Source organism: Salvia hispanica, chromosome 4 (assembly GCF_029641045.1).
Source record: "Salvia hispanica isolate PSC_SH4W2 chromosome 4, Shi_PSC_v1, whole genome shotgun sequence".
In the NCBI taxonomy this organism is placed as follows: domain Eukaryota; kingdom Viridiplantae; phylum Streptophyta; class Magnoliopsida; order Lamiales; family Lamiaceae; genus Salvia; species Salvia hispanica.
Window position 1 is genome coordinate 4,033,352 of NC_142695.1, and position 21,375 is coordinate 4,054,726.

The window sequence follows — 21,375 nt, forward strand, 5'->3', positions numbered from 1 at the left end:
AATGAGAGGTGTTACAGGATGCTACAATGTATATAGATGATTTTTCTTGCTTATTTTTGAGGTTGTAAGAGACATTAGAGATATTACTATTAAATTATGATAATTTTACTCTAACATTATAACTCTAATTAAAAGGCCATTTTTCTAAACCAAGGATTGGTAAGCTTTAAGAGTTTTAAAAAAATTGTTTGAAAATAAAATGAGAAATGGGACAGCCCTTATTGCGAGTCTACATCATATAATTGATAATGGGCAGTGGACTAGTGGATGTTTTTGGGTTTGGCCAGCGGGGATTTGTATGATTGAAGCCCCCAAAAAGTAAAGAAATATTTTTGGATATCAAAGAATATAATATCAAAAACTAAAGTAATTTTTGCCGACATGTAACTGAAAGAAAATAATAAGTAGCAACCTTATAGTATTTGTAAGGCCATCGCAGCCCAAGCGATTTGGCTTCCCTTGTCACTCTGGAACCAATGTGAGACGGGTCGCGGCTCCTTGTCTCAAAAAAATGGGGGCTCGAGTTCGAGTGTCTCAGGGCGATTTTTGTAATTTATTTAAGATGACGTTCAGTTCGTTAGATATATAATAATGTAGTTAGATTTAAAAAAAGACTTGTAACCAAACAATTATTCATTTAATAATCTCCTCTCATATTTCAAAGCCTTTTTTTACTACATTATCCAACAAAAAATGAGGTGGATAAGATCACTTCACAAAATGCAAAAAAAATCTCCAAACTATCATTTGGAAAGAAAGATATTCCATAAAGAAATAAAAGTATTACTGTATTTGCTTCTGGAATCGACCATTGAGCTCTATATTTAGCGCAAATATTCACAAGAAAATATGCAATTAAACTATAACTAATATTTTGTTACCATTCAAATAATATTGGAGTACTATTTCGTAACCTCACCTATCTATTTGATGATTGAATGCATTAACATTTCCTTCTCTGTAAAACCCAATAATTTCTCAATTTCTCTTCTCTTTTGTTGATACACACGATCATTTATTCTAATTTCAACATTAATATTACCTTTGAATGGCTGAATGGCTAAACCATAGACTGAAACTCATAAACTACCTTATTGTGACAAATTTATGACACTAGCTATTGTTGAAATCTAAAACGAATTTATAGAATAAAGATAATATATTTAAAGTGTTGGAGATTGCGAATTTTAGATGGAAGAGAAGAAGCAATTGACAAGTTTGAGAAAGTTTTTAAAGACTTCATCACAACGTTTGGATTCAAACTTGAAACTTTTGGCTTCAAGTATTAACCACTCTTATATATATTAGACCAGTACTGCAAAACTTTCCACATTTTGAATATTGAGGGGAAGTGAGATTTGTGCAATAGATTTTTTGATATACTCTTGAAGGGCTCAAATTATGAACAAGATAAAGCAACCAGGTCCAACATACAAAAATCACTGATAAAAAAAATATATAGCAGGACGAAAGCTACTCGATAACCCATCATCAACAAAATGTCAGCAACCACATAAAACCAGCACACTTGCCCAACAACCATAAACTCAAAAACAACCCTTGATTCAACAACGCCCAAACAAAGTCAAAAAGGCAAAAGCAAAAAAATAAAGCGAGAGGAGAGAAGAGACAACAAAAAAACATCCACAAAACTAATTAACCGGTTTATCAAGTTCAGACTATTTTGAAAAATATATACAAATTGAGTTCATTAGTTTATATGTACTACTACTAATTGGTTTGTGTTAAAATGACAATCCCTCTTAAAATGACACCATGACACCGCTTATACAGCAATATTATAAACACTACACAGCAATATTACAAACACTACACAGCAATTTATAGATTGTTGTATAGTGTGTCGGATATTGCTGGACAAGAAATATTGCTGGTTAAAGACCAGCATATTGTTGACCGTCTTTTTTCAGATTTTTTTTTTTTTGCCACGTGGCAGCTTATTATTCGTCCACGTGTACAAATGATTGACTAGGAATGGTGGTATGGTGTTATTTTAAGGGGTGGTGACACCCTAACATACCCCACTGCTAATTAGTCTCAATTATCTTCTCTGTTTAGAAACATTAAATCACACCGCATGTACTTAATTAAGTACTTCACACTAACTCAAATTAATAGAATTGTTTGTGGACATCTATGCAATTAATATCCTATTCTACCATATATCATATGATAAATATTGATATTGTATGAATCACTAACTAACAATGATCAATAGCACACACACAAAACCAACTTACATACCAACCAACATATTAATTAATCGGCACATAATTAATGCTCCCCAATCAATCATAATTCAATTTTATTTTTACAAACTCATGTGTTAGCTTGCATTGCTATAGACATGGCATTTCTTTGGTGTCTATAATTGGTTGCAAATATTGGTTGACTTCACGATCAAAAAGTGAGAAAGGGAATATCCAACACAAGAATAAGCATCCAAATTAAACCAGTTGACAATTGCCAAAAATATTGTTGTATAGTTGTAGCTAACCCTACTTAATTACTTCAACAAAGATCATGTGATTTCCTTCAACCATAAACATGTGAAGCCTTGTCACCACATATGTCTATACCTTCACTTTTCAAATAATGCTGAATTTCACTTCTCCAATTTCTTCAACCACATACATACTAAAGCTCACTACTTGTTTTTTCTATAAATATACCCTAACTCTTACTAAGCATAGGTTCTTCCACTTTTTTCCCATCACATACACAACAATAAATAGTACTAGTATTTTTTTTCTTTCTCAAGATTGATTTGTAATACACATAATGTATCATTTTGGAATGGTGATGAGGTTTTCTAGGGAAGACGAGTACGACGATGATTACGGTTGGACAGCCAAGATGGACATGATAAAGAAGCGTTCAACCGTACTAGCAAAATCGACATGGATGTCCGTGTGTCGGGTCGGGAAAGAAGATCCGTGCCGGGTCTTCCATGCCCTAAAAGTAGGGTTTTCTCTCACACTTGTTTCTTTGCTCTACTTGTTGGAGCCCTTCTTCAAAGGCATTGGCCAGAATGCCATCTGGGCCGTCATGACCGTCGTCGTCGTGCTTGAGTTCACTGCTGGTATCTAATTTCAAACCCCCTCTCTCCATACATACACACACAAAACACAAGCTTATAATTAAAGAAGAAAATTTTTAGGTGCAACATTGTGCAAAGGGTTGAATAGAGGCATCGGCACGTTGGTGGCCGGATCCCTAGCCTTTTTCATCGACCTTGTTGCTCAAGAATCCGGCCAAGTGTTCCGTGCAATCTTTATTGGAGCTGCGGTTTTTTTTGTTGGTATGTTTCAATCATCTTCAACCCTAATTATAAACCCTAATTGAACCCTAATTTGTTTAAATGTGTATGAAGGGACGGGGGCGACGTACATGAGGTTTTTCCCATACATAAAGAAGAACTATGATTATGGGGTGGTGATATTCCTCCTGACATTCAACTTGATCACGGTGTCGAGCTACCGGATTCACAACGTGCTGAAGATAGCACAAGATCGGTTTTATATGATAGCCATAGGATGTGGGATCTGTCTTCTTATGAGCCTTATAGTTTTCCCAAATTGGTCAGGCCAACATCTTCATAATTTTACTGCTTCTAAGATTGAGGGATTGGCCACTTCCATTGAAGGTAATGAATTTCTTTGTTAATTAAGATTTGAGAATTGACTTACAGATTCAGATTTGTTACTCGTGTTTGTGTAAATATATTGCAGCTTGTGTGGCTGAATATTTCAGCACCGAGGAATTAGTGAAAAAAGAATCATCAGAAGATCCTATTTACAAAGGCTACAAGGCTGTTCTTGACTCTAAATCCACTGATGAGACCTTGGTACATCCTCTTTCTCTCCATGTAGACATACATGTTACTCATATATCATATCTTTCATTTTCAGATGTATTATTTATATTTCATTTCATATTTCACTCACATTTTATAATAAAACTATTACACTCCAATTTGCTGACAACGTACGATTTAATGTGGAACTAGTAAAATATGAGAAAAAATAAAGTAACAGAAAGAAATAGGAAAAAAATTGCAAGAAATTTTCTATAAATTAAAATAATTATATTGCTGAACATAACAAAATAGTAAAAATTAAACTATTTTTTGTGGACAGAAAGAATATTAAAATAGGATACACATTCTACTGACTTTTTGCACACTTTCTTTTATAGTACTCCCTCCGTCCCAGCTAAGATGACACATTCTTCTTTTTCACGTGTTTTAGAAAAATGATAATAAATAGTTAAAGTGGAAAAAATAAAGTAAAAAAGATAATAATATAGATAGTAGCGTCTTCTACAATATTATCTAACTTACTTTATTTTTTCTCTATTGTAACTATTTATCATCATTTTTTCAAAATAAGTAAAAAAAAATATGTCATCTTAGCTGAGACAGAGAAAGTACTTAGAACTTGTTAGAATCAAAATGAGACATTTATTATGGACAACGAAGTTGAGTACTAAGTTATATACAATGGTTAACTGCCTTCAAACACAAAACTTTGCAATATATACACAAACTTTTGTCTATTTTAACTTCTCAAACCCACACATCCGGTTAGGCAATGCACGCAAGTTGGGAGCCATGCCATTCAAGCAACTGCGAGAGGGTGCCATGGCAGCACTATGTGAAGCTCGGCGACGTTCTCCGCCATTTCGGCTACACCATTGTAGCTCTTCATGGATGCCTTCGTACTGAAATTCAGGTATCTATCTATCTATCTATCTATCTATCCATCTATCTATCTATCTATCGCGTTAAGTAAGTGATAATAGTGGCGATGCATGGTTGATCAGACTCCGAGATCGGTTCGTGCTCTTTTCAAAGATCCATGCCTTCAGCTGGCCGGAGAAGTCGCCAAAGCACTGATGGAACTAGCTGACAGCATAAGGCAGCGCCGCCAGTGCTCGCCCGAGATCCTCTCTGACCACCTCCATCAGGCTCTCCACGACCTCGACGCCGCCCTCAAATCCCAGCCCAAACTCTTCCTAGGGCCCAGCTCGAACACCAACAACAGAATGCTGGCCATGGCTGCCGTCAGGCAGAACTCCTCGCTGCCCAGCGCGAAGACCGACTCATCCGCGCTGGTCCAGTGGAGGACCAAGAGGGCAGCAGCAGCAGCCAGCGAGCAGGCCAAGGAGTTTGCCGACAGGAAGTCGTCGCTACGGCCCACACTGAGCAAGATAGCCATCACCAGCCTCGAGTTCGCGGAGGCGCTGCCGTTCGCCGCCTTTGCCTCGCTGCTGGTCGAGACAGTGGCGAGGCTTGATCTGGTGATCGATGAGGTGGAGGAGCTGGGGAGGGTTGGTAACTTCAGGGAGTTCTGTGCAGGTGATGATAAAGTCTGCCGTAAACCTACAAAGGGAGAAGATGCATCATTACAGAACCATTTGCCTTCCCATGGAGTAGATTGATTTTACTCTCTCCTCTCTCTCTCTCTTTCAAACACAAGTTATAATCATTATCCCTCAAGAATCAAGGGATACTCTTGCTTCTCTATGTTACTATACTTCCTTTTTCTAATGTGACTTATTCTTATAGTACTATTCTACCTATTCATAAACAGAAAGTCCAAGAAATGGCAACAAGCATATTCTAACTAACCAAAAAAGAGAAAAAGGATACACAAAAGAAAACCTAAAACAGCAGAGGAGATCATAAGCCATAAAGATTTTGCAGGCAGAGGCTATTATTCACAAGCTTCAGTTCTCAGCAAGAACCTAAAAGGGCTTTGATCATAGCTATTTAAAGTTGCATAAATATAATTTCATAAATATGTTACATTTCAAACAATGTAAATGTAATCTAGCATTATAGGGGATGAAGATGATGAGGGGACGATGTAGTGACTGATTAAATAGAGTTAAAATATTCACCAAGTGATTATTTCCCTTAAGCCAGTTATAGCCCATTTGTCCAAAGCATGTTGAGTGCTCATCAGTATGGCAATGCCAAAAAATTTCTCTCTCATTGTACATGATTAGGTAAACTAAGCATCTCGCCTTCGACTTACCAGGTGTATGTGGATTGGTGAAGATTCCTTGCAGCTTTCTGCTCAGGGGGGATGGAGATAGTTCCGACTACTTCAGGTTCTTCAAATGAGATTCTTTAGTTGAGGGAACTCAGGGAACCAGCGGATGCAAATTCAGGACGTGTTCTGGCCTGAAGTCATGCTTTGTCAAAACCGACAACTGGATGTCTCTGCTTAAGAGTTAAGACAGACACAACATTTTCAGTTACATCAATTAGAGTTACAACTTAAAGACTAGGATATCGGAAGCCACAAACTAGAACAGCAGTGTTATGCGGAAACATATACACTACTATCTATCATTGTCAACAAAGTTCTCAAGGGAGAAGCTTTACCCCAGAATAATGCTAGATCTTCAATTCTATCACCTTGGCCCAAACCCCTTCTTTGCAAAATCATCAGCTGAAAACAGCGCAATGGTATCTCGGCTATCTGGTGACGGAGTTCTTGGGAAAGCTTTTGATCTCAACAATGTGAGTAGATGGCTAGATGCATCAGAGAATCAAACCATATAAGACTGGGAACTTGGAGAATGGGGGTTTGTCTATCACAGGAAACCGATTATGTCGTCTGGTTCTACAGATGTGCACAATACTAGCTACCTTATCGAAGCCATGGAAGATCTCTAGTGAATCTGTCACAAGACTCACAACATCCCCAACTGTCAATTGCCTCATGTATGGCTCAGCATAATCGTCCAAGTAAAGTAAGCCCTTCAACATCATTATGAGATCGTATACATTTTTGATGAAGAAATTAGTCAGTCTTCGAGATGAGAACTGTCATTATAAGTGGAAGCTACAATAGATTATGTGTCAACTCAAGTATGATGATGCACAACGAAATTGTCGTCCTCATCGATCCCCCAAGAGAAGCAGAACCAAGAACTGCAAGGAGTCCATGGTTTCGATTTGACTTCGAACCAAGTAACATCCCAACAAAATCTCCATAAGCAGCACCGGTCATTAGCACAAATAAGCCTGCTGGAGGCACAATGCCGTAACTAATTACCCTGAGAAAGAAGAATGCAGAAAATAAGATCAGCATTGATGGATGCAGAAACTCAAGATCAGTGCCTTTGCTGAAGAGTTTCAGATTGCATCATTTGGTGTTGAAAAAAGAGGCTAGTAAGATCATTATAGTAACCAGGAGCACCAGACAGACAAACGTAGGGAAAGATTCAGAGGGATCGGACGGACATGGACAAGAAGACAACATGAGTAGGGAAAGATTCAGAGTAACAGGAGGGGAAGATTAAGAGTATCGGAGGCAAGCCATGATAGTCCAAATAGAAAACAAGAAGTAAAAATTGATAGAGAACAAACAAGCCAACATGATTATTGAAGCAACTCCTTTCCTGGCACAAACGATAAGTACACGCTTCAAAATGGTTTGGTCAGGAAACTCAACTCATTTCATAAAAGTAGATACGAAGACTTATACATGTAAATTTTGAGAATTGTATTCAGTAGAGAGTGTATGCTTCCTAATACCTCATTGACAACTCAAACAGAGATCAATCAGATCCGAAAGAACTACAGCAACAACAGCGGTAGTAAAGAAAGTTTGCCACAATAGAGCACCTCTCCACTTGCAGGAGAGCAATTACAATCAGGTCTATGAGTACCAAGATGACATTGCTTCAAGAGCAAACAACACACCACCAACCGGAGCACGAAAAGCAGCTTTTATACCTGCCGCAGATCCACAAGATCTCTCATGTCATATTCATTTTATGAAAAACTGCAGCCACTTCCAGGTCAATCCAAACTTCTTCGATCCCCCCTGACCCACAGCAATGCAGCTATGCAAGCCCCACAGTGAACCATTGCCCCTGCCCTTCCAACATTTAGAGATTATGACACAGCACATATGCTCCCAACTATCTGTGTTATGCAACTTTCAATTAAGGTCTCAATATTCAAAAACTTCAAATCCTACAACGAAATAACCTTAAGGAAAATACAACACTACAGTAGAAGAAAACATTGAAAATGGCTTTCACTGGTCTCCAGTATACATGTTTGAGTCTTTGAGATGAGGGTTAATTGGTTATTTTAGAAAGTCCAAAGCTTTGTGTTAAAAGAAGAAAAGCAGAGAAGGTTTACTCATAATCAAGGCTTTCGATGGGGCAGAGGATTGAAAATTTTCCACATACATTTCAACTCTGGAGGCACTAACCAACAATATTACATGGAAAAGAAAAGCATCACAACAGAAATTAATTACTCCTAATCCAACAAACATCACCAAACCTAACCTTCTTCCCATTGAAAATTCATTCTACAAACCTCAATCCAATCCAACAACCTACACATTCTTCCTAGGCCTCCCCCTTTTCTTCGGTTGCGTCGCCGACGCTCCAACAGGCGTCACAGGAGGGACCGCGGTCACAGGGGTCGGATTTGCAGCTGGGGTCGTGGCCCCAAACATTGGGGGCATCCATTTGGGAAAATCGGCGGCATCCCCCTCAGCCGCAAACCCCATGGGAAAAAACCCCCAGCAGCAGAAATAGGCCTCTTTCCCCGGCACCGTGGGCGGCATGGATAAAATCTCCGCCGCCGTGAAAGCCCTCCGGCATTTCTCGTTATCGCAGCGGAGGCAGCAGTCCTCGTATTTGCGAGGGTACTCGTAGAGATTGTAGCAGTAGGGGCAAGTGGTCCACATATTATTATTATTAGCATTCCCCCAATTGTTACTATTAGGGTTATGATTCGTGGTGGCGGATCTCGGCGGTTCTGAAACATCCTCGTTCTCTCCGCCGGCGGTGCTTCTGCCGCTGCGGCGGACGGGCAATTTCTGGCCGGAATTGGGCTTTTTGTGGTTCCGTTTGGGGGAGACGAGGTCGACGCGGGTGAAGCGGGAGGCGGATTCGGCGTCGTAGAGGGATTTTTTGGAGGGATCGGAGAGGACGGCCCAGGAATCGGCGACGAGGCGGAAGGCGGAGTCGGAGAAGGGGAATTTGTTCTTGTCGGGGTGGAGGAGGAGGGCGAGGCGGCGGTACTGCTTCTTGATGAGGTCGAGGTCGGAGGTGCGGGGGGGGATTTGGAGGATGGAGTACCAGTCGGGCTGATTGGAGCGCTTGGAGTCGGAGGCGAGGAGGACCTCGGCGACGGCGAGGATCTGGTCGGAGCCGTCGATGAGGGGCTCGGTCTCCTGGGCGAGGATGGCGAAGTCGCGGGAGCCGGAGAAGTCCTTGGAGCGGAGGAGCTTCTCGGCGATGCCGAGGAGGCGCTCGGCTTCGGCGCGGCTGGTGGTGGTGTGGTGCTCCATTTTCAGATCTGAGAAAACGATGGGAATCTGCTGCTTTTCTCACCCCTCCCACACTTGCTGCTTCAGCTGCTGCTTTTGCTCTAAAACTGTGTCGTTTTTGCCTGCTTTAAACATTTTATCACTCTTACTTTATTCTTCACCGTTTTATTTTTCCTTTAATAGAAATATTTCTTTTTCTTATTCTTTTTTCTAGTTCTCCCTTCATTCCATAATAATAGAGTCATTTTTCCACTTTAGACATTTCATAGTAGTATAGTCATTTATCTTTTTTATAATAAAAATTGAGTCATTTTTCCACTTTAAACGTTTCATAGTAGTATAGTCATTTATCTTTTTTATAGTAAAAATTAGTATAAAACATTTTCTTGCTCTTATTTTTCACTCTAACTCTACTTTATTCTCTATGTTTTTTTCTTTCTTTTACTTTTATTATTTCATCCGTTCCATAACAGTTGAGTCATTATTCCATGTCAAACATTTCCATAGTAATAGAGTCATTTTCATTTTTAGTGGTAAAAAACAACATAATTTTCCACTCTTACTTTATCTCTATTTTCTCTTCTCTCCAACTTTAATAGTATCTTTTTTATTTAATATCTCATTCGTCTCAACTAAGTTGAGTCGTATTCATCTTTGGGATGTCTCAACTAAGTTGATTTATTTCCTTTTTTAACAAAAAATAAAACATTCAATTACTCTTACTTTATTCTATTATCTACTTTACTCTCTCTTTATTTTCCTACTTTATTCCTCTCTCCTACTTTTCAACACAATTTTTTAATCTTTGTATCCAAAAGCTATGTCTCAATTTTATTACACACTTATTTCTTAATCTTTTAGCCGAAAAAAAATGTCTCAACTACTATGACTACGGAACGGAGGAAGTATCTTTTTATTTAATAGATGTAATAGAAAGTGAGTTTAAAAAGTTAGTGGCATGGAGTCCTATTTTTAGTGAAAATGGCTGACATAAATGGAAATAAGTGATAAATTTTCAGAAACGGAAGAATATTGTACTACATTAGGAGTACACCTTTTTCTTAATATATGTGTCGAAATGAAACGTATTCACTACTATGGAACAGATAAAATTAGGAGTACACCTTTTTCTTAATATATGTGTCGAAATGAAATGCATTCACTACTATGGGACAGATAAAGTACAATTTTGCATAACTTTTACTTTTATAATTTTTTCTTACTTTTATTACTTTACTAATTTTGCACTAAAATCGGTGATTTTAAAGTTTCGAGACGAGAATTGTAGTACACATGCAGGATACATCTAATACATTAAAAAATACTCCACCAAATATGTTTCCTTGATAAATTCGTTTGAATTCAAATCTTAGAGGCAGCTAATACTTTTTAGAATAATAAATTATGCAGTGATTTCATTAATTTTATGTAATTGATGGATTAATAAATGTAAGTTGTACTTATACGACAATTGTAATCAACTTGTGCACGACTGTATACAACTCGCGAGTTGCACTAATAAATGTACAGTAGGTTTTATACGATAATGTATATAACTTGCGATAAGAAGAGGACTCATTTTAATCAATTTGTCTACAACTTTCGATAAGAAAGGGGCTCATAATCAATTTGTATACGATAATTGTATGTGCAATTTTGTACTGCTACAAGTTGCAACTTTGATCCGGCCACAAATATTATCAGTACCAAACTACTCATAAATAAATATTCGAATCAAAAGGGTGTCAATTGATTATTTCGATTGATAAAATGAAAAATCCAGGCTTAATTAGAATATAGATTGATTTTCCTCTTTGTCCTTCTGCGACCATTTGATCTCCTGCAACACCTCCAGCCAAAAATAGTTAAGCTTTTACATATTATCAGGCACAAACTGTAGTCATATGAATGCTGCAACAAAACATAAATATCATGAAACTATGAACTCACCAGTACTGGTTGTGCAGCACCATTTGATCGGTTGGAACTCGTTTCCCATCATCATTCCGATTCCAATGGTAAAGCGCGTGCGTTCTGTTTTTAATCTCCAACGTAGAATGTCCGTAGCTGGCTTCGCGAAACGCGCAGTAATTTGGCTGGGGATACTTGAAGCTGCAATGCATTGATGTTTCAGACTTTCAGTGAAATAAAAGTGCATATGAATGTTGAATGATGCATCATGATGCCTTGCAAATTTACCTCGTAGCAAGACCCCCTTTGTTTCCACCATCACCAACAGTGATGTAAACGGGAGCTGATTTGTCCGGTGCAGCATACGAAGTGCCACTTGAAACGTTGTATTTTATGTTTGAGACGCGGTACTGAGACAAGAAAGAGTCTGTTATTGCAAATTCGTTGTGTAGAAAGTTTTTTTTTTGTAGCACTTGGATAAGAGGCAAACCGATCTCTCATAAGCGTGGACGTGGCCAGCAAAGACGACATCAACTTTGTATTGGCAAAACCAGCTCTCGAACACAACTCTCATGCCTTCTCCCTCCATGAAATGAGAGTTATAGCTATTGTACATTGGGGCGTGCATCAAAACTATGAGCCATGGAGTCTTCACCCTGTCGACCCTTTCGAACTCTTCTTTTAGCCATAACCATTGAGGTGTGTATTTTACTGCAATCATGAAAATATAGGAAGATTAAGCCTTGCAAACAGAGATGGAGTTGGGAAGGCCAAGTGAGAATGATGAAAAGTAGAGATCACCGAATGGAGAATAGGTGGACAGGACGATAATATGAGCAGACGCCCGTCTCACTGCATACCAGAGGGGATTACTGCTTCCACTAGTATGATGAGGAGTAGGGTATCTGTAAACATAATTTCTGAAAGGAATAACCTCCCCCTGAACATCAGGAAAAGAAGAAGGTCACAAGCCGAGATCATCAAATCATGAACGTAGTTGTGTCTGTCCAGATCATGACTGCCACAGACCATAGCTGTATAACTATGACAGGAGAGTGCAGTGATTGGAAATAAGGTGACTGAAGGAATATTTAGAAGAACTAGCAGAGAGTGAACATAATAAACATTCTTCAGTATATTCATACAAGAAGCCAGAACCGGAATAGATGAAATCAGTAAAGAAAATACGCCAATCAGTTAAAATATCTACAATAGATTAGGAACAATTTGACAAGGCTTTGTTCCACGTTTTACCATGTAAGGGAAGTACTCTATTTCGTGGTTTCCAGCTACCCAGATCCATGGCTGATATGCTGCACTACGTTCAGCTAAACGGCCCCAAGAATCCCAGCGGACACCAACATCATGATATTTGTACCTATCAGCATAGGAAAGATCTCCAACATATAAGATAGTCTCTGCATCAAGCTGGAGGCTATGCTCGAGGGTTGAAAGAGAATTGTATGTCTGCCCAAGATCACCTGAATTGACAATAGATTGTGTAGAGTTGAGCATTTCTCGATCAACAATTTACAAGACATCTATGGATAATATCTGAAACAACTCACTCTAGAATAGTGCAAGTGCAAATATAAGTCAATGGTTGCTACCAGGGCAAACAAACATAGGTCATCACAATTTGAGATGATTAAAACTTACATGAATCCAATTATCAACCGCTACTTAAAATGTGTCAAAAGAAATACTGACCAATTATTCCAAATCTGTAAGGAGCATCTAGATCAATTGGTGGTGGTGTTCGGAACCAAAATCTTCTAGAAGAATTACCAGCTTCGACCTCATAGTAATACTTGGCGTCATACTGCAATGATTCAAAAGACCTACTTCAACTTTTTGAAGTCGGAACAAAATTTAGGGTAAGTACTTGTGTATCTGACATCTATAATATCAAGGCAAGCATGTGTATTTTCCTAGTCTAGCATCTCTGTGTCATTACTAAATATCCAACTGCCACCCGTAATTACACAACTTAATGTATAGCTACCTGAAGATCATCAAGTAGGCAGTGATGAATATATCCAGATGTATAGTTGTAGAAGGTATACTTTTGCATAACTCCCTCTGCAGTAAAATGATATTTTCCATCTGATAAGCCATACCGAACTTTGTTAGAGCCTGGCTCATCAGCTGTAATCCATGAAACGATCACAGCCTTCCCATCATAATCGCCCTGTGTGATGTGAACCTGAAGAAGGAAAGTGCTATCAGAATAGCGTAAACATGTCATGAATTTCAGCATCGACTTTTTATGCTTTTACGTACAAACTATGGAAGAATCAACTGTTTTAGGCACTAAACATTACACACAACAAATACAGAAATCCAGAGATTACCTGTTGAGGTGCATTGTAACCTTCAGGCACTGCAATAGCTTGATCGTCTAAAGCGACATCAACTGATGGCCACTCATTACGCACAAAAGCACTAGTCACACCAGCATTGCCATTGCAAATGCAGCTCAACAGCACTGATGAGAAAAGCAGCAGTTCAACCAGCATTGCTTGTTCCTGAAAACGGTCTTAATCATTTTTGCATGTGCAACAAATCCAGAAGCAGATTCTAAAACTCACCAACAAATACCGTACAAATGAAACAGCGACTATTTTTATTCGATGATCTGCTGATACAATCCCAATTCCTTCTCCAATTATAGAGTTATAGTCTTAATTAAGTAAGGATGACCTCATATTTAGAAAGTTGCATATATTCTTCAATTCAGTGTAGCTTCAATATTGCAATAAAACAATTCGCCGTAAACAAAAACGCAAAATCTTATAGATTGAAACCTCACTCTCTCACTGAATTCACATGACTCGGGCAGAAACTCCACTGATTTAATCAAGGATCACACATATTAATTCAAAAATGCACTAGTTTAGCTTCTGCGCAAGTAATTATTGATCGATTGAGATTTGAATCGGATAACATGTTTTAATTCAGAGATTAGACTCTATGAATGAATTATGAGATAAGAACGAGAATGTACACACACCTGCAATAGCTAGCTTTGAAGTGCGTTGATGATGAACTCTGTGCATTTGTGTGGTGAGGAACAGATAAATGTCAGCAGTTCACACTCCGAGGCGGGCGCAATTTAGAGGCGCACGTTAGGGAAAATGATTGAGACTGCAGAAACATCTTCCACGTGGCAAGACCATGCGGGGACATGGGAATGTTTCATCGATCCCATTATTTTTCGGCCTTCTTTCTTTCATACACATTACTTTCTCTTTACTATCTCAAAACATTTTTATTCAATTTTTCCACTCAATATCGACTTTCAGTTCAACATGTTCAATTACAATTATCCACTCAATTATATAATTACTACTCCCTCCATTCCAGTCACTCCAGTCACTGTGACCATATCTTTTAATAATACGAGATTTTAGATGGAATTGTTAAGTAGAATAAAATAAAGAGAAAAATATAATTGAATAGTTTAACGTAGAAAGAGATGAGATAGAGTTATTTTCAAAAGTAGAAACTAGAAATTTAACGTCACTTTTATTAAAACTCGTGTTATAAAGAGTGACCATACCCTTTATGGGGTGCATATAGTATTCGTCTGCTCTCTAATACACAACACACACACATATTCCATATATGTGCACAAACTTTATTATTAAATTTATTGTTGATAAATATATTTTTATAATAACTACTTGTATATTGTTATAAAGGGATGATGGAAGTAAAGAATATATGCACTTGATGGAATTTGACAAAGAAAGAGACATAGTATTGTGTTGTAATGATAGAATACTAAGATAGATGAAAGCAATTTGTGAATAAATGGAAGCTAACATTGAACCCCCAACTTCAACAAATCAGTAACTCTTCTAATAAGTACTCTATCCTAAAAGAATGTACACAACACTCATATATCCCAAACCACACCTACACACATTACCTATCAACTTCTTCTTCATCACCAAAGAATATCATCATTCTTGATGCAACTTAATTATACTGTACATTCTGCAACAATTCCTCTAACAGATCAAGCTCGACAGCGACGGTGTCAGCACATAGGGAGCGCTAGCTAGAGTGCCTCTCGGCCAGGCTAGCTCGTGCACGTCTCTAACAATGTCGAACACTGCATTAGGCTGCGCGAGTTTCAGAGCATTTCCCGACATCCTATGGAGCTCCTCCTTCTTCTCCCCGAACCACTCAGCCACTATCCTTGCAGTCTCCTTTGCGTTTCTGGTGAACACGCCTGCCCCATTCTCGACCACGTATGGCACATTGCCTTTCTCCTGTCATTGCCGAATCACCACTGAGAAATGGGAGATATTTTAAAAGAATACAAGAGACAGATGTTGGGGTTTTGTTTACTTGTCCGGGGATGTAGTCGTTGAGTATAATGGGAAGGCCTCGTATCAATGCTTCCGCGATGGTACCTGGACCGGCCTGTCAATATTCACATACACGTCGTGAGAATGTCAACTATCATGCTTGAATTCAGCATTATAAGGTAAAAGAGAGATGAATTTTGCAGTACTTTTGTGATAATGCAGTCACAAGCACCCATCCATTTCTGCATCTGCTTCTCAAAGCCTCTGATCTGAATTCAAGCAAGAATTTTGGCTCAAAAACAGTTACATTAGTTAGTTAATTAGTTAGTTAGTTAGTTAGTTACCTTGACGGGTATTTTCCACTCGAGTGATTGCAACGTGGAAGCTAGCGTCTCATTCCGACCACAGATGATGATCAGCTGGCCTATCGGCCTCTCAAGTTCTGTGTCGAACAGGGCTTCTGAGAGAGCCTTTGCTGTTTCCTTAACCGGCCCCATGCCTTCTCCGCCCCCCATCAGCAGAACAGCCGGCAACTGCAGGTCCATCTCGAGTTCTATCCTCAAATCATCCTACAATCATAAACAGGAATGTTTGAATTCAAGATCAAGAATGTGGCTTGAATTTAGCATGAGAAGGAAGCTATATTGCTATCCACCTTGGAGAAAACTGCTTGAACGAAAGAAGGTCGAATGGGCAAGCCAAAAACGCGGATTTGAGACTCTTGGAGACCATCAAGCAAAGCCCTCTTTGCCACCTCCTCCGAGGGGCAGTACAGTCTGTTCACGGATGGATGAAACCTTAACAAGGCAACGGCCTCCTGTCAGGGGATTTCGAGCACAGGTACTGAATACGTCCAAAATGAAACCTCGTTTCTTACCATGTACGATGGCAAGTGTTGAGGTCTGTGATGACTGTAGCAAAGACCACTTTCTTGTGTAGTTTTTGCCATTTGAGCACCCACAACGGGATGTGCTGCATCAGGGGATGGACACTGATGATGATATCCGGCTTGTACTCCATCAGACCGGCCTCAACCTCCCTTGAAAACAGAAATCGCGCGTATATTAGAAATGCTCCTATGAATTCCTAAATTTGAGAAGAGAAGAGACGCGACTTACTTGGCATAGAATGCAGCAATGGCAGCGAGATAGACGGAATGTATCCATTTTGGGGAGGTGCTGTGAAACGCTAGGCTCCAAAGCTGCACGTGTTTGACCATGAACTTGTACTGCCGTTCCATGTCATTCAACGGCCAGCCAGTGTACTCTTTCCACACATCCTTGATGAAAACCTTACAAACACACGGAAAAGATAAGCGCGAACAATGCTGCAAATGGATTACTATCAATTTTCTATCAGGCCTAACACTCAATAAGATCCATAATATATACTGTATGAACCAGGAAATTGCTGTGTGATCAGAACTGCGACAGCAGCGGATCAAGAACACGAGATCATCAATGTTTCAGCTTACAAATACGAAGTAAACAAGGGAGAAGGCTTCTATGGAAGACAAATGCAGCCACAATGAAAAGACACTAATTTACAATGTTCTTTCATAAAACAAGGCCTAATTGCCAAAATTTGATCTTCCAATTATGATACATAACTCTAATGTTCTTCAAAGATCCTAACCACTACAAAATTTGATTTTTCCAAATTATGACAAAATCCTCCTAAAAACATGTTTCAAAATTCAAGAAACCACCAATTTCAAACAGTGGCAGTAAACACCAAGGCTGCATTGTGATTGAGACAGCACATAACCATCAAATTAATCTGATTGAATCAACTCACCCTATATTGATCCCCGTATTCTAGCCGGAAAGCATCCTTGATGGCCTCAGCCGATGCTCGGTGGCCGCCACCAGTATCACTCATGAGAATCAGCACATTCTTGGTCCTCTCAGCACCAATCTGCTGCAGCTCCATTGTGCCATCTTCTTCTCCATATTCATGTCTACACCTCTTTTGGCTGCTCCTAACACCAAATCTATGCACCCCAACCCTCTCAAACACCTTGTTTATAGATTCCCTCGGCGAGGCAGCCTTCATCACCATATATATGCTCTATTATATCTACAAAAAGTAGTAAAAAGGGCTAATTGGATACACATTTCACATGATCACATATAAAAGAAGGAAACTTTCCAAACAGAAACTGCAAATAGCAAAATAAATGTGGCAAACCTTGGAAACAAGCCTAGATTTTGAGAACCCTTATGCAAGATTCAAACTTTACCTTAAACACAATCGAACAAAGCCAAGAACCCTAAGAAATTCAGTGAGTTGGCTTCCCAGCAGCACTTGCTGAGAGAGAGGGGGTGCTATTTTCGGTTAAATAATGAAAAGGGTGCCATTTGTGATGCTGGAATTATGCCAAAAGGGAATATTTTGGTGGGGATTATGAGCCATTAGATGAGCAAGTTGGCAGTTTTGTAGAAGAATGTTCATTGGCAGATTCGGATCTTTTTCTTAGGCTAAACAATGTTGTGTGATGAGGGGAAAGTGATTGGCTTTCAAGACATCAATACATTTTTTGACTTTCCAATTGTTGTCACACAGATGAGACTTGTCCTTTTCCTACCATTTTTTTTTCCTTTTTTTGTTCTAATTATAACAGTTTGCTTTCTTTTTCAAGAAATTTGTACTTCACTAACTAGTCACTACCATGCAAGGATATTGTTGCACTTTTAATAGAAAAAAAAATTAAATAAATAGATTTTGGGTGAATACTAGTACTATAATTTAGTGGATCCATGCATATAAAATAAACAAAATACACATGAAATAAAGCGTAAAGAGTTGTAATATTGGTCCAATTATTACTGCATTTATTTAGCTATTGTTGACCGAAGAGGAAGGGTTCATAAAATTGAAACTTTAGAATATCCTAAAACTATTGATAGATTCAAAGATTTGAAGTGACTGGCTAAATCAATTAACAAAACTGAATCCCTCCTATATTTATAGAAATCCTAGATATCGTGACAACAAATAACTCATTCGATCGTGAAGGTCTGCGTTTAATTTTGATGATAATCCAATCCTTGTATTATTATAAATGCACATAAGTTCTCTGGGTGATAAAACTGAATCCCTCCTATATTTATAGAAATCCTGGATATCGTGACAACAAATAACTCATTCGATCGTGAAGGTCTGCGTTTAATTTTGATGATAATCCAATCCTTGTATTATTATAAATGCACATAAGTTCTCTGGGTGATATTAGGATCCTCACATCTATTAGTATTGTGATAAGCTATATTATTAGACTAATAATTTACATTATTGGATGACACATGACATTAATCTAATTGTTAGATTACGAGATCGAATGGACTAACAAATATTTTATTTTTTAACAATATTTACCATATGAATATGAATATTTATAATATTGGTTCATTCATTGCAATGTATGGATTTGGCTACTCAGATTTTGGTTTGGGCATACTACACTTAATTTGGGTTTTGGTCCATAGAGAGACGTGAAGCACTGATTGAAGGCCCATACATATTATTGGGCTGACTCAGATGAAATTGGATAGGGTATAATGTAAATAAAGGTTCTTAATTCAATGACTTTAACCAATTGTTGCTATATTTTGAGCTGAATGAAAGTTTCACACTTTCACATCATTTCTGTCTGCAAAAATAGTCTTATTATTTTATATTCTCTAGTCATTAAAATTGTTCTTATTTGTTATAGTACTACCAGGTTTCTTTTTCGAACAAAGTGAAACTCATTTTCTAATAACTATATTTTAATTTTTTTTTTTTATCTCTTTTACTTCGCTAATTTTGTATTAAAACACTTACTATCAATATTAATTTTGGTGGACAAAGATAGCATATTGCCAATATAAAAGTCACATATTTATTAAATTAATACTTCATTCGTTCCACTTTCAATTACGACATTTTTTCTGCATAGAGATTTATAAAGTGAGTGTTGAGATTAAGTAGAGAAAATTGAGTGAGATGGATAGAGATAGTAAGAATAAAGTTTAATAGTACTAAAAAATGACTCAATTATTTTAGGATGACTAAAAAAAATATGACTCAACAAAAATAAACAAAGAGAGTAACACTTATAGGCTATAGCAGTTCTCATGTTCAATTTTACTACTACAAATATTTTGTGGACAAAATACTTAAACGACGTCGTTTAATAAATTTACTTAGTTGTGTCTTTATTATTTATGCATATACATATTATATTTGTAAATAAAGAAATATAGCATCTAAAAAAATTTACTATGAGACAACTAAGAAATATATTAAAAATACTAGTAATTGACTATACTATATAAAATTGCAGGATGGAAAATAATTCGTCATACTAAAAATAGAATGGGTTATTATGTTATTGGCACTGGAAAAACACTAGGGATTACAATTTTCAAAAGTGTTGTTGTGATTAAAATAAACTTGAAAATCTCAACAAATTTTGTTTGTATCATACAACTGGAAACAGAAAGCACCACCAACCAACCCAAGATTTGAACCCATTTGGTGGAAGACTGCCAATCAACCAATTACTTAATAAAATTAAATCGATTTGAGTAATACTTATTTTTATACAATTAAATTACAACCACGTAAAAGATACACAATTTAAAATCTTAGTTTCAAAGTGACATGCCTGTGATATATTGCTATCACACCTTTTATTTCCATGAAAATTATGGTTATAGAAATAAACAATAGTATATATAAATAAATAATAATAGACCGATTGGGAAAACAATTTTGAGCTTTTGATAGATACACAAGTTGGATGAATAAATTAATGATAGAGATGATTCTGTTTAGTTTGTACAGGTGGACTCGGCCCACTGTGATTTAATGATGTCTGGATTTTAGCAGCAATATTTCACGCATTTTAAGGTGATTTTATTAATTTATATTGCAACTTGACATACAGGAATTTTAGATTTATAAAATAAAATTATATTGTAAGTTCTTTGTCTGTTTATTACGCTTTATAGTAGGAGTAGTAAATAATTAATGACATGAGAATAAATAAATAGATGATTTAGACTTATAAAATAAATTTATCAGAAAGAATTAGACTTATTATTTATATTAAAATTGGTATCAGATAAATTATTGTTTTACATATATAAATTGGAAGAGATAACCAAATTCTCCTAAAAAAAGTTTTTGATTATATAAAAACCCAAAAGTTAAAATAGAAAAAACCATAATTTATACTCCTATAATTTATTCTTTAGGAGAAACCTTAATGGGATGTGTAGTTTAATTTTTATGTGTAGTCAATCAATCTTTATAATGACTTAGTGATTGTTATTTTCATTATTATTATCACTGTCATTGTTATGAAAATACTGATGGTTAACTTCATACTATAAGTTTTGTGATAAAATTAACCTATCAAATTAAATCCAAATAAAAGAGGACAAACCTGTATACATTGAAACACATTACTATGTCGTTGAAGACAAAACTATCTTACAAACTATATTCAAATAATTTATTTTTTCAAAAATAATATTATGCTACTCTCAATTTTTTCTTTTCATATATTGAAACTATAAAGCATATTGATATCTCTCAATATAGTCACTACACGTTTGTAAAATTCATATTTTTAAAATTTAATACACATGCTAGTGAAAATGAGTCGTTTATTGCGTACTAAAAGATAGGATAAATAAAATAATTTTACTTAATCTACACACAAGTAGTCTCTAAGTAAGAAGACCAACAAAGTTGTTGCTTCGATACTACACTTTCGAAATTAAAATTGCGTTCCATATCTATCTAAATCTCATGAATACAGA

The 21,375-nt window shown here is 37.1% G+C and overlaps 4 protein-coding genes and 1 pseudogene across 6 annotated transcripts; 1 reads left to right on the plus strand and 4 right to left on the minus strand.

Moving 5' to 3' along the window:
- Positions 1 to 2,674: 2,674 nt before the first annotated feature.
- LOC125194425 (aluminum-activated malate transporter 12-like) lies at positions 2,675 to 5,595 on the plus strand. The gene is made up of 6 exons (XM_048092627.2): positions 2,675 to 3,103; positions 3,182 to 3,322; positions 3,395 to 3,667; positions 3,753 to 3,868; positions 4,611 to 4,754; positions 4,846 to 5,595. The coding sequence occupies exons 1-6, from the start codon at positions 2,803 to 2,805 to the stop codon at positions 5,461 to 5,463; spliced, it is 1,593 nt and encodes a 530-aa protein (XP_047948584.1). The 5' UTR covers positions 2,675 to 2,802; the 3' UTR covers positions 5,464 to 5,595.
- Positions 4,461 to 9,439, minus strand: LOC125194429 (uncharacterized). Of its 2 annotated transcripts, none has more exons than XM_089057139.1 (5): positions 8,372 to 9,439; positions 7,574 to 7,914; positions 6,416 to 7,092; positions 6,063 to 6,250; positions 4,461 to 5,404 (listed from the first exon to the last, which is right to left on the minus strand). In XM_089057139.1, the coding sequence occupies exon 1, from the start codon at positions 9,351 to 9,353 to the stop codon at positions 8,391 to 8,393; it is 963 nt and encodes a 320-aa protein (XP_088913265.1). In that variant the 5' UTR covers positions 9,354 to 9,439; the 3' UTR covers positions 4,461 to 5,404; positions 6,063 to 6,250; positions 6,416 to 7,092; positions 7,574 to 7,914; positions 8,372 to 8,390. The 2 variants fall into 2 exon arrangements, with proteins under 2 accessions (XP_088913265.1, XP_047948588.1); XM_048092631.2 differs by having other exon boundaries at positions 7,574 to 7,966.
- On the minus strand, positions 6,351 to 7,579 carry LOC125193647 (putative chloride channel-like protein CLC-g pseudogene; annotated as a pseudogene).
- A 1,446-nt stretch (positions 9,440 to 10,885) lies between the features above and the next one.
- On the minus strand, positions 10,886 to 14,453 carry LOC125194426 (bifunctional purple acid phosphatase 26-like). Of its 2 annotated transcripts, none has more exons than XM_048092628.2 (10): positions 14,257 to 14,453; positions 13,598 to 13,771; positions 13,249 to 13,449; positions 12,954 to 13,065; positions 12,498 to 12,724; positions 12,045 to 12,183; positions 11,734 to 11,954; positions 11,532 to 11,653; positions 11,283 to 11,444; positions 10,886 to 11,181 (listed from the first exon to the last, which is right to left on the minus strand). In XM_048092628.2, the coding sequence occupies exons 2-10, from the start codon at positions 13,760 to 13,762 to the stop codon at positions 11,118 to 11,120; spliced, it is 1,413 nt and encodes a 470-aa protein (XP_047948585.1). In that variant the 5' UTR covers positions 13,763 to 13,771; positions 14,257 to 14,453; the 3' UTR covers positions 10,886 to 11,117. The 2 variants fall into 2 exon arrangements, with proteins under 2 accessions (XP_047948585.1, XP_047948586.1); XM_048092629.2 differs by having other exon boundaries at positions 10,886 to 11,172; positions 14,257 to 14,449.
- Positions 14,454 to 14,995: 542 nt separating this feature from the next.
- LOC125194428 (monogalactosyldiacylglycerol synthase 2, chloroplastic-like) lies at positions 14,996 to 18,034 on the minus strand. Its single transcript, XM_048092630.2, has 9 exons — positions 17,805 to 18,034; positions 17,360 to 17,641; positions 16,681 to 16,853; positions 16,440 to 16,601; positions 16,218 to 16,359; positions 15,907 to 16,131; positions 15,769 to 15,831; positions 15,603 to 15,677; positions 14,996 to 15,523 (listed from the first exon to the last, which is right to left on the minus strand). Exons 2-9 carry the CDS (start codon positions 17,621 to 17,623, stop codon positions 15,260 to 15,262), a joined length of 1,368 nt encoding a protein of 455 aa, XP_047948587.1. The 5' UTR covers positions 17,624 to 17,641; positions 17,805 to 18,034; the 3' UTR covers positions 14,996 to 15,259.
- Between the last annotated feature and the right edge of the window lie 3,341 nt (positions 18,035 to 21,375).

Coding starts and splice junctions, on each gene's coding strand:
- LOC125194425 (XM_048092627.2), top strand. CDS start 2,803: ATGTATCATTTTGGAATGGTGATGAGGTTTTCTAGGGAAGACGAGTAC. Junction 3,104..3,181: donor CGTGCTTGAGTTCACTGCTG/GTATCTAATTTC, acceptor GAAAATTTTTAG/GTGCAACATTGTGCAAAGGG. Junction 3,323..3,394: donor AGCTGCGGTTTTTTTTGTTG/GTATGTTTCAAT, acceptor ATGTGTATGAAG/GGACGGGGGCGACGTACATG.
- LOC125194429 (XM_089057139.1), bottom strand. CDS start 9,353: ATGGAGCACCACACCACCACCAGCCGCGCCGAAGCCGAGCGCCTCCTC.
- LOC125194426 (XM_048092628.2), bottom strand. CDS start 13,762: ATGCTGGTTGAACTGCTGCTTTTCTCATCAGTGCTGTTGAGCTGCATT. Junction 11,955..12,044: donor GTCCACCTATTCTCCATTCG/GTGATCTCTACT, acceptor TCATGATTGCAG/TAAAATACACACCTCAATGG. Junction 11,445..11,531: donor AAAGGGGGTCTTGCTACGAG/GTAAATTTGCAA, acceptor AATGCATTGCAG/CTTCAAGTATCCCCAGCCAA.
- LOC125194428 (XM_048092630.2), bottom strand. CDS start 17,623: ATGGTGATGAAGGCTGCCTCGCCGAGGGAATCTATAAACAAGGTGTTT. Junction 16,854..17,359: donor AATACGGGGATCAATATAGG/GTGAGTTGATTC, acceptor TGTGTTTGTAAG/GTTTTCATCAAGGATGTGTG. Junction 15,678..15,768: donor GTGACTGCATTATCACAAAA/GTACTGCAAAAT, acceptor GAATATTGACAG/GCCGGTCCAGGTACCATCGC.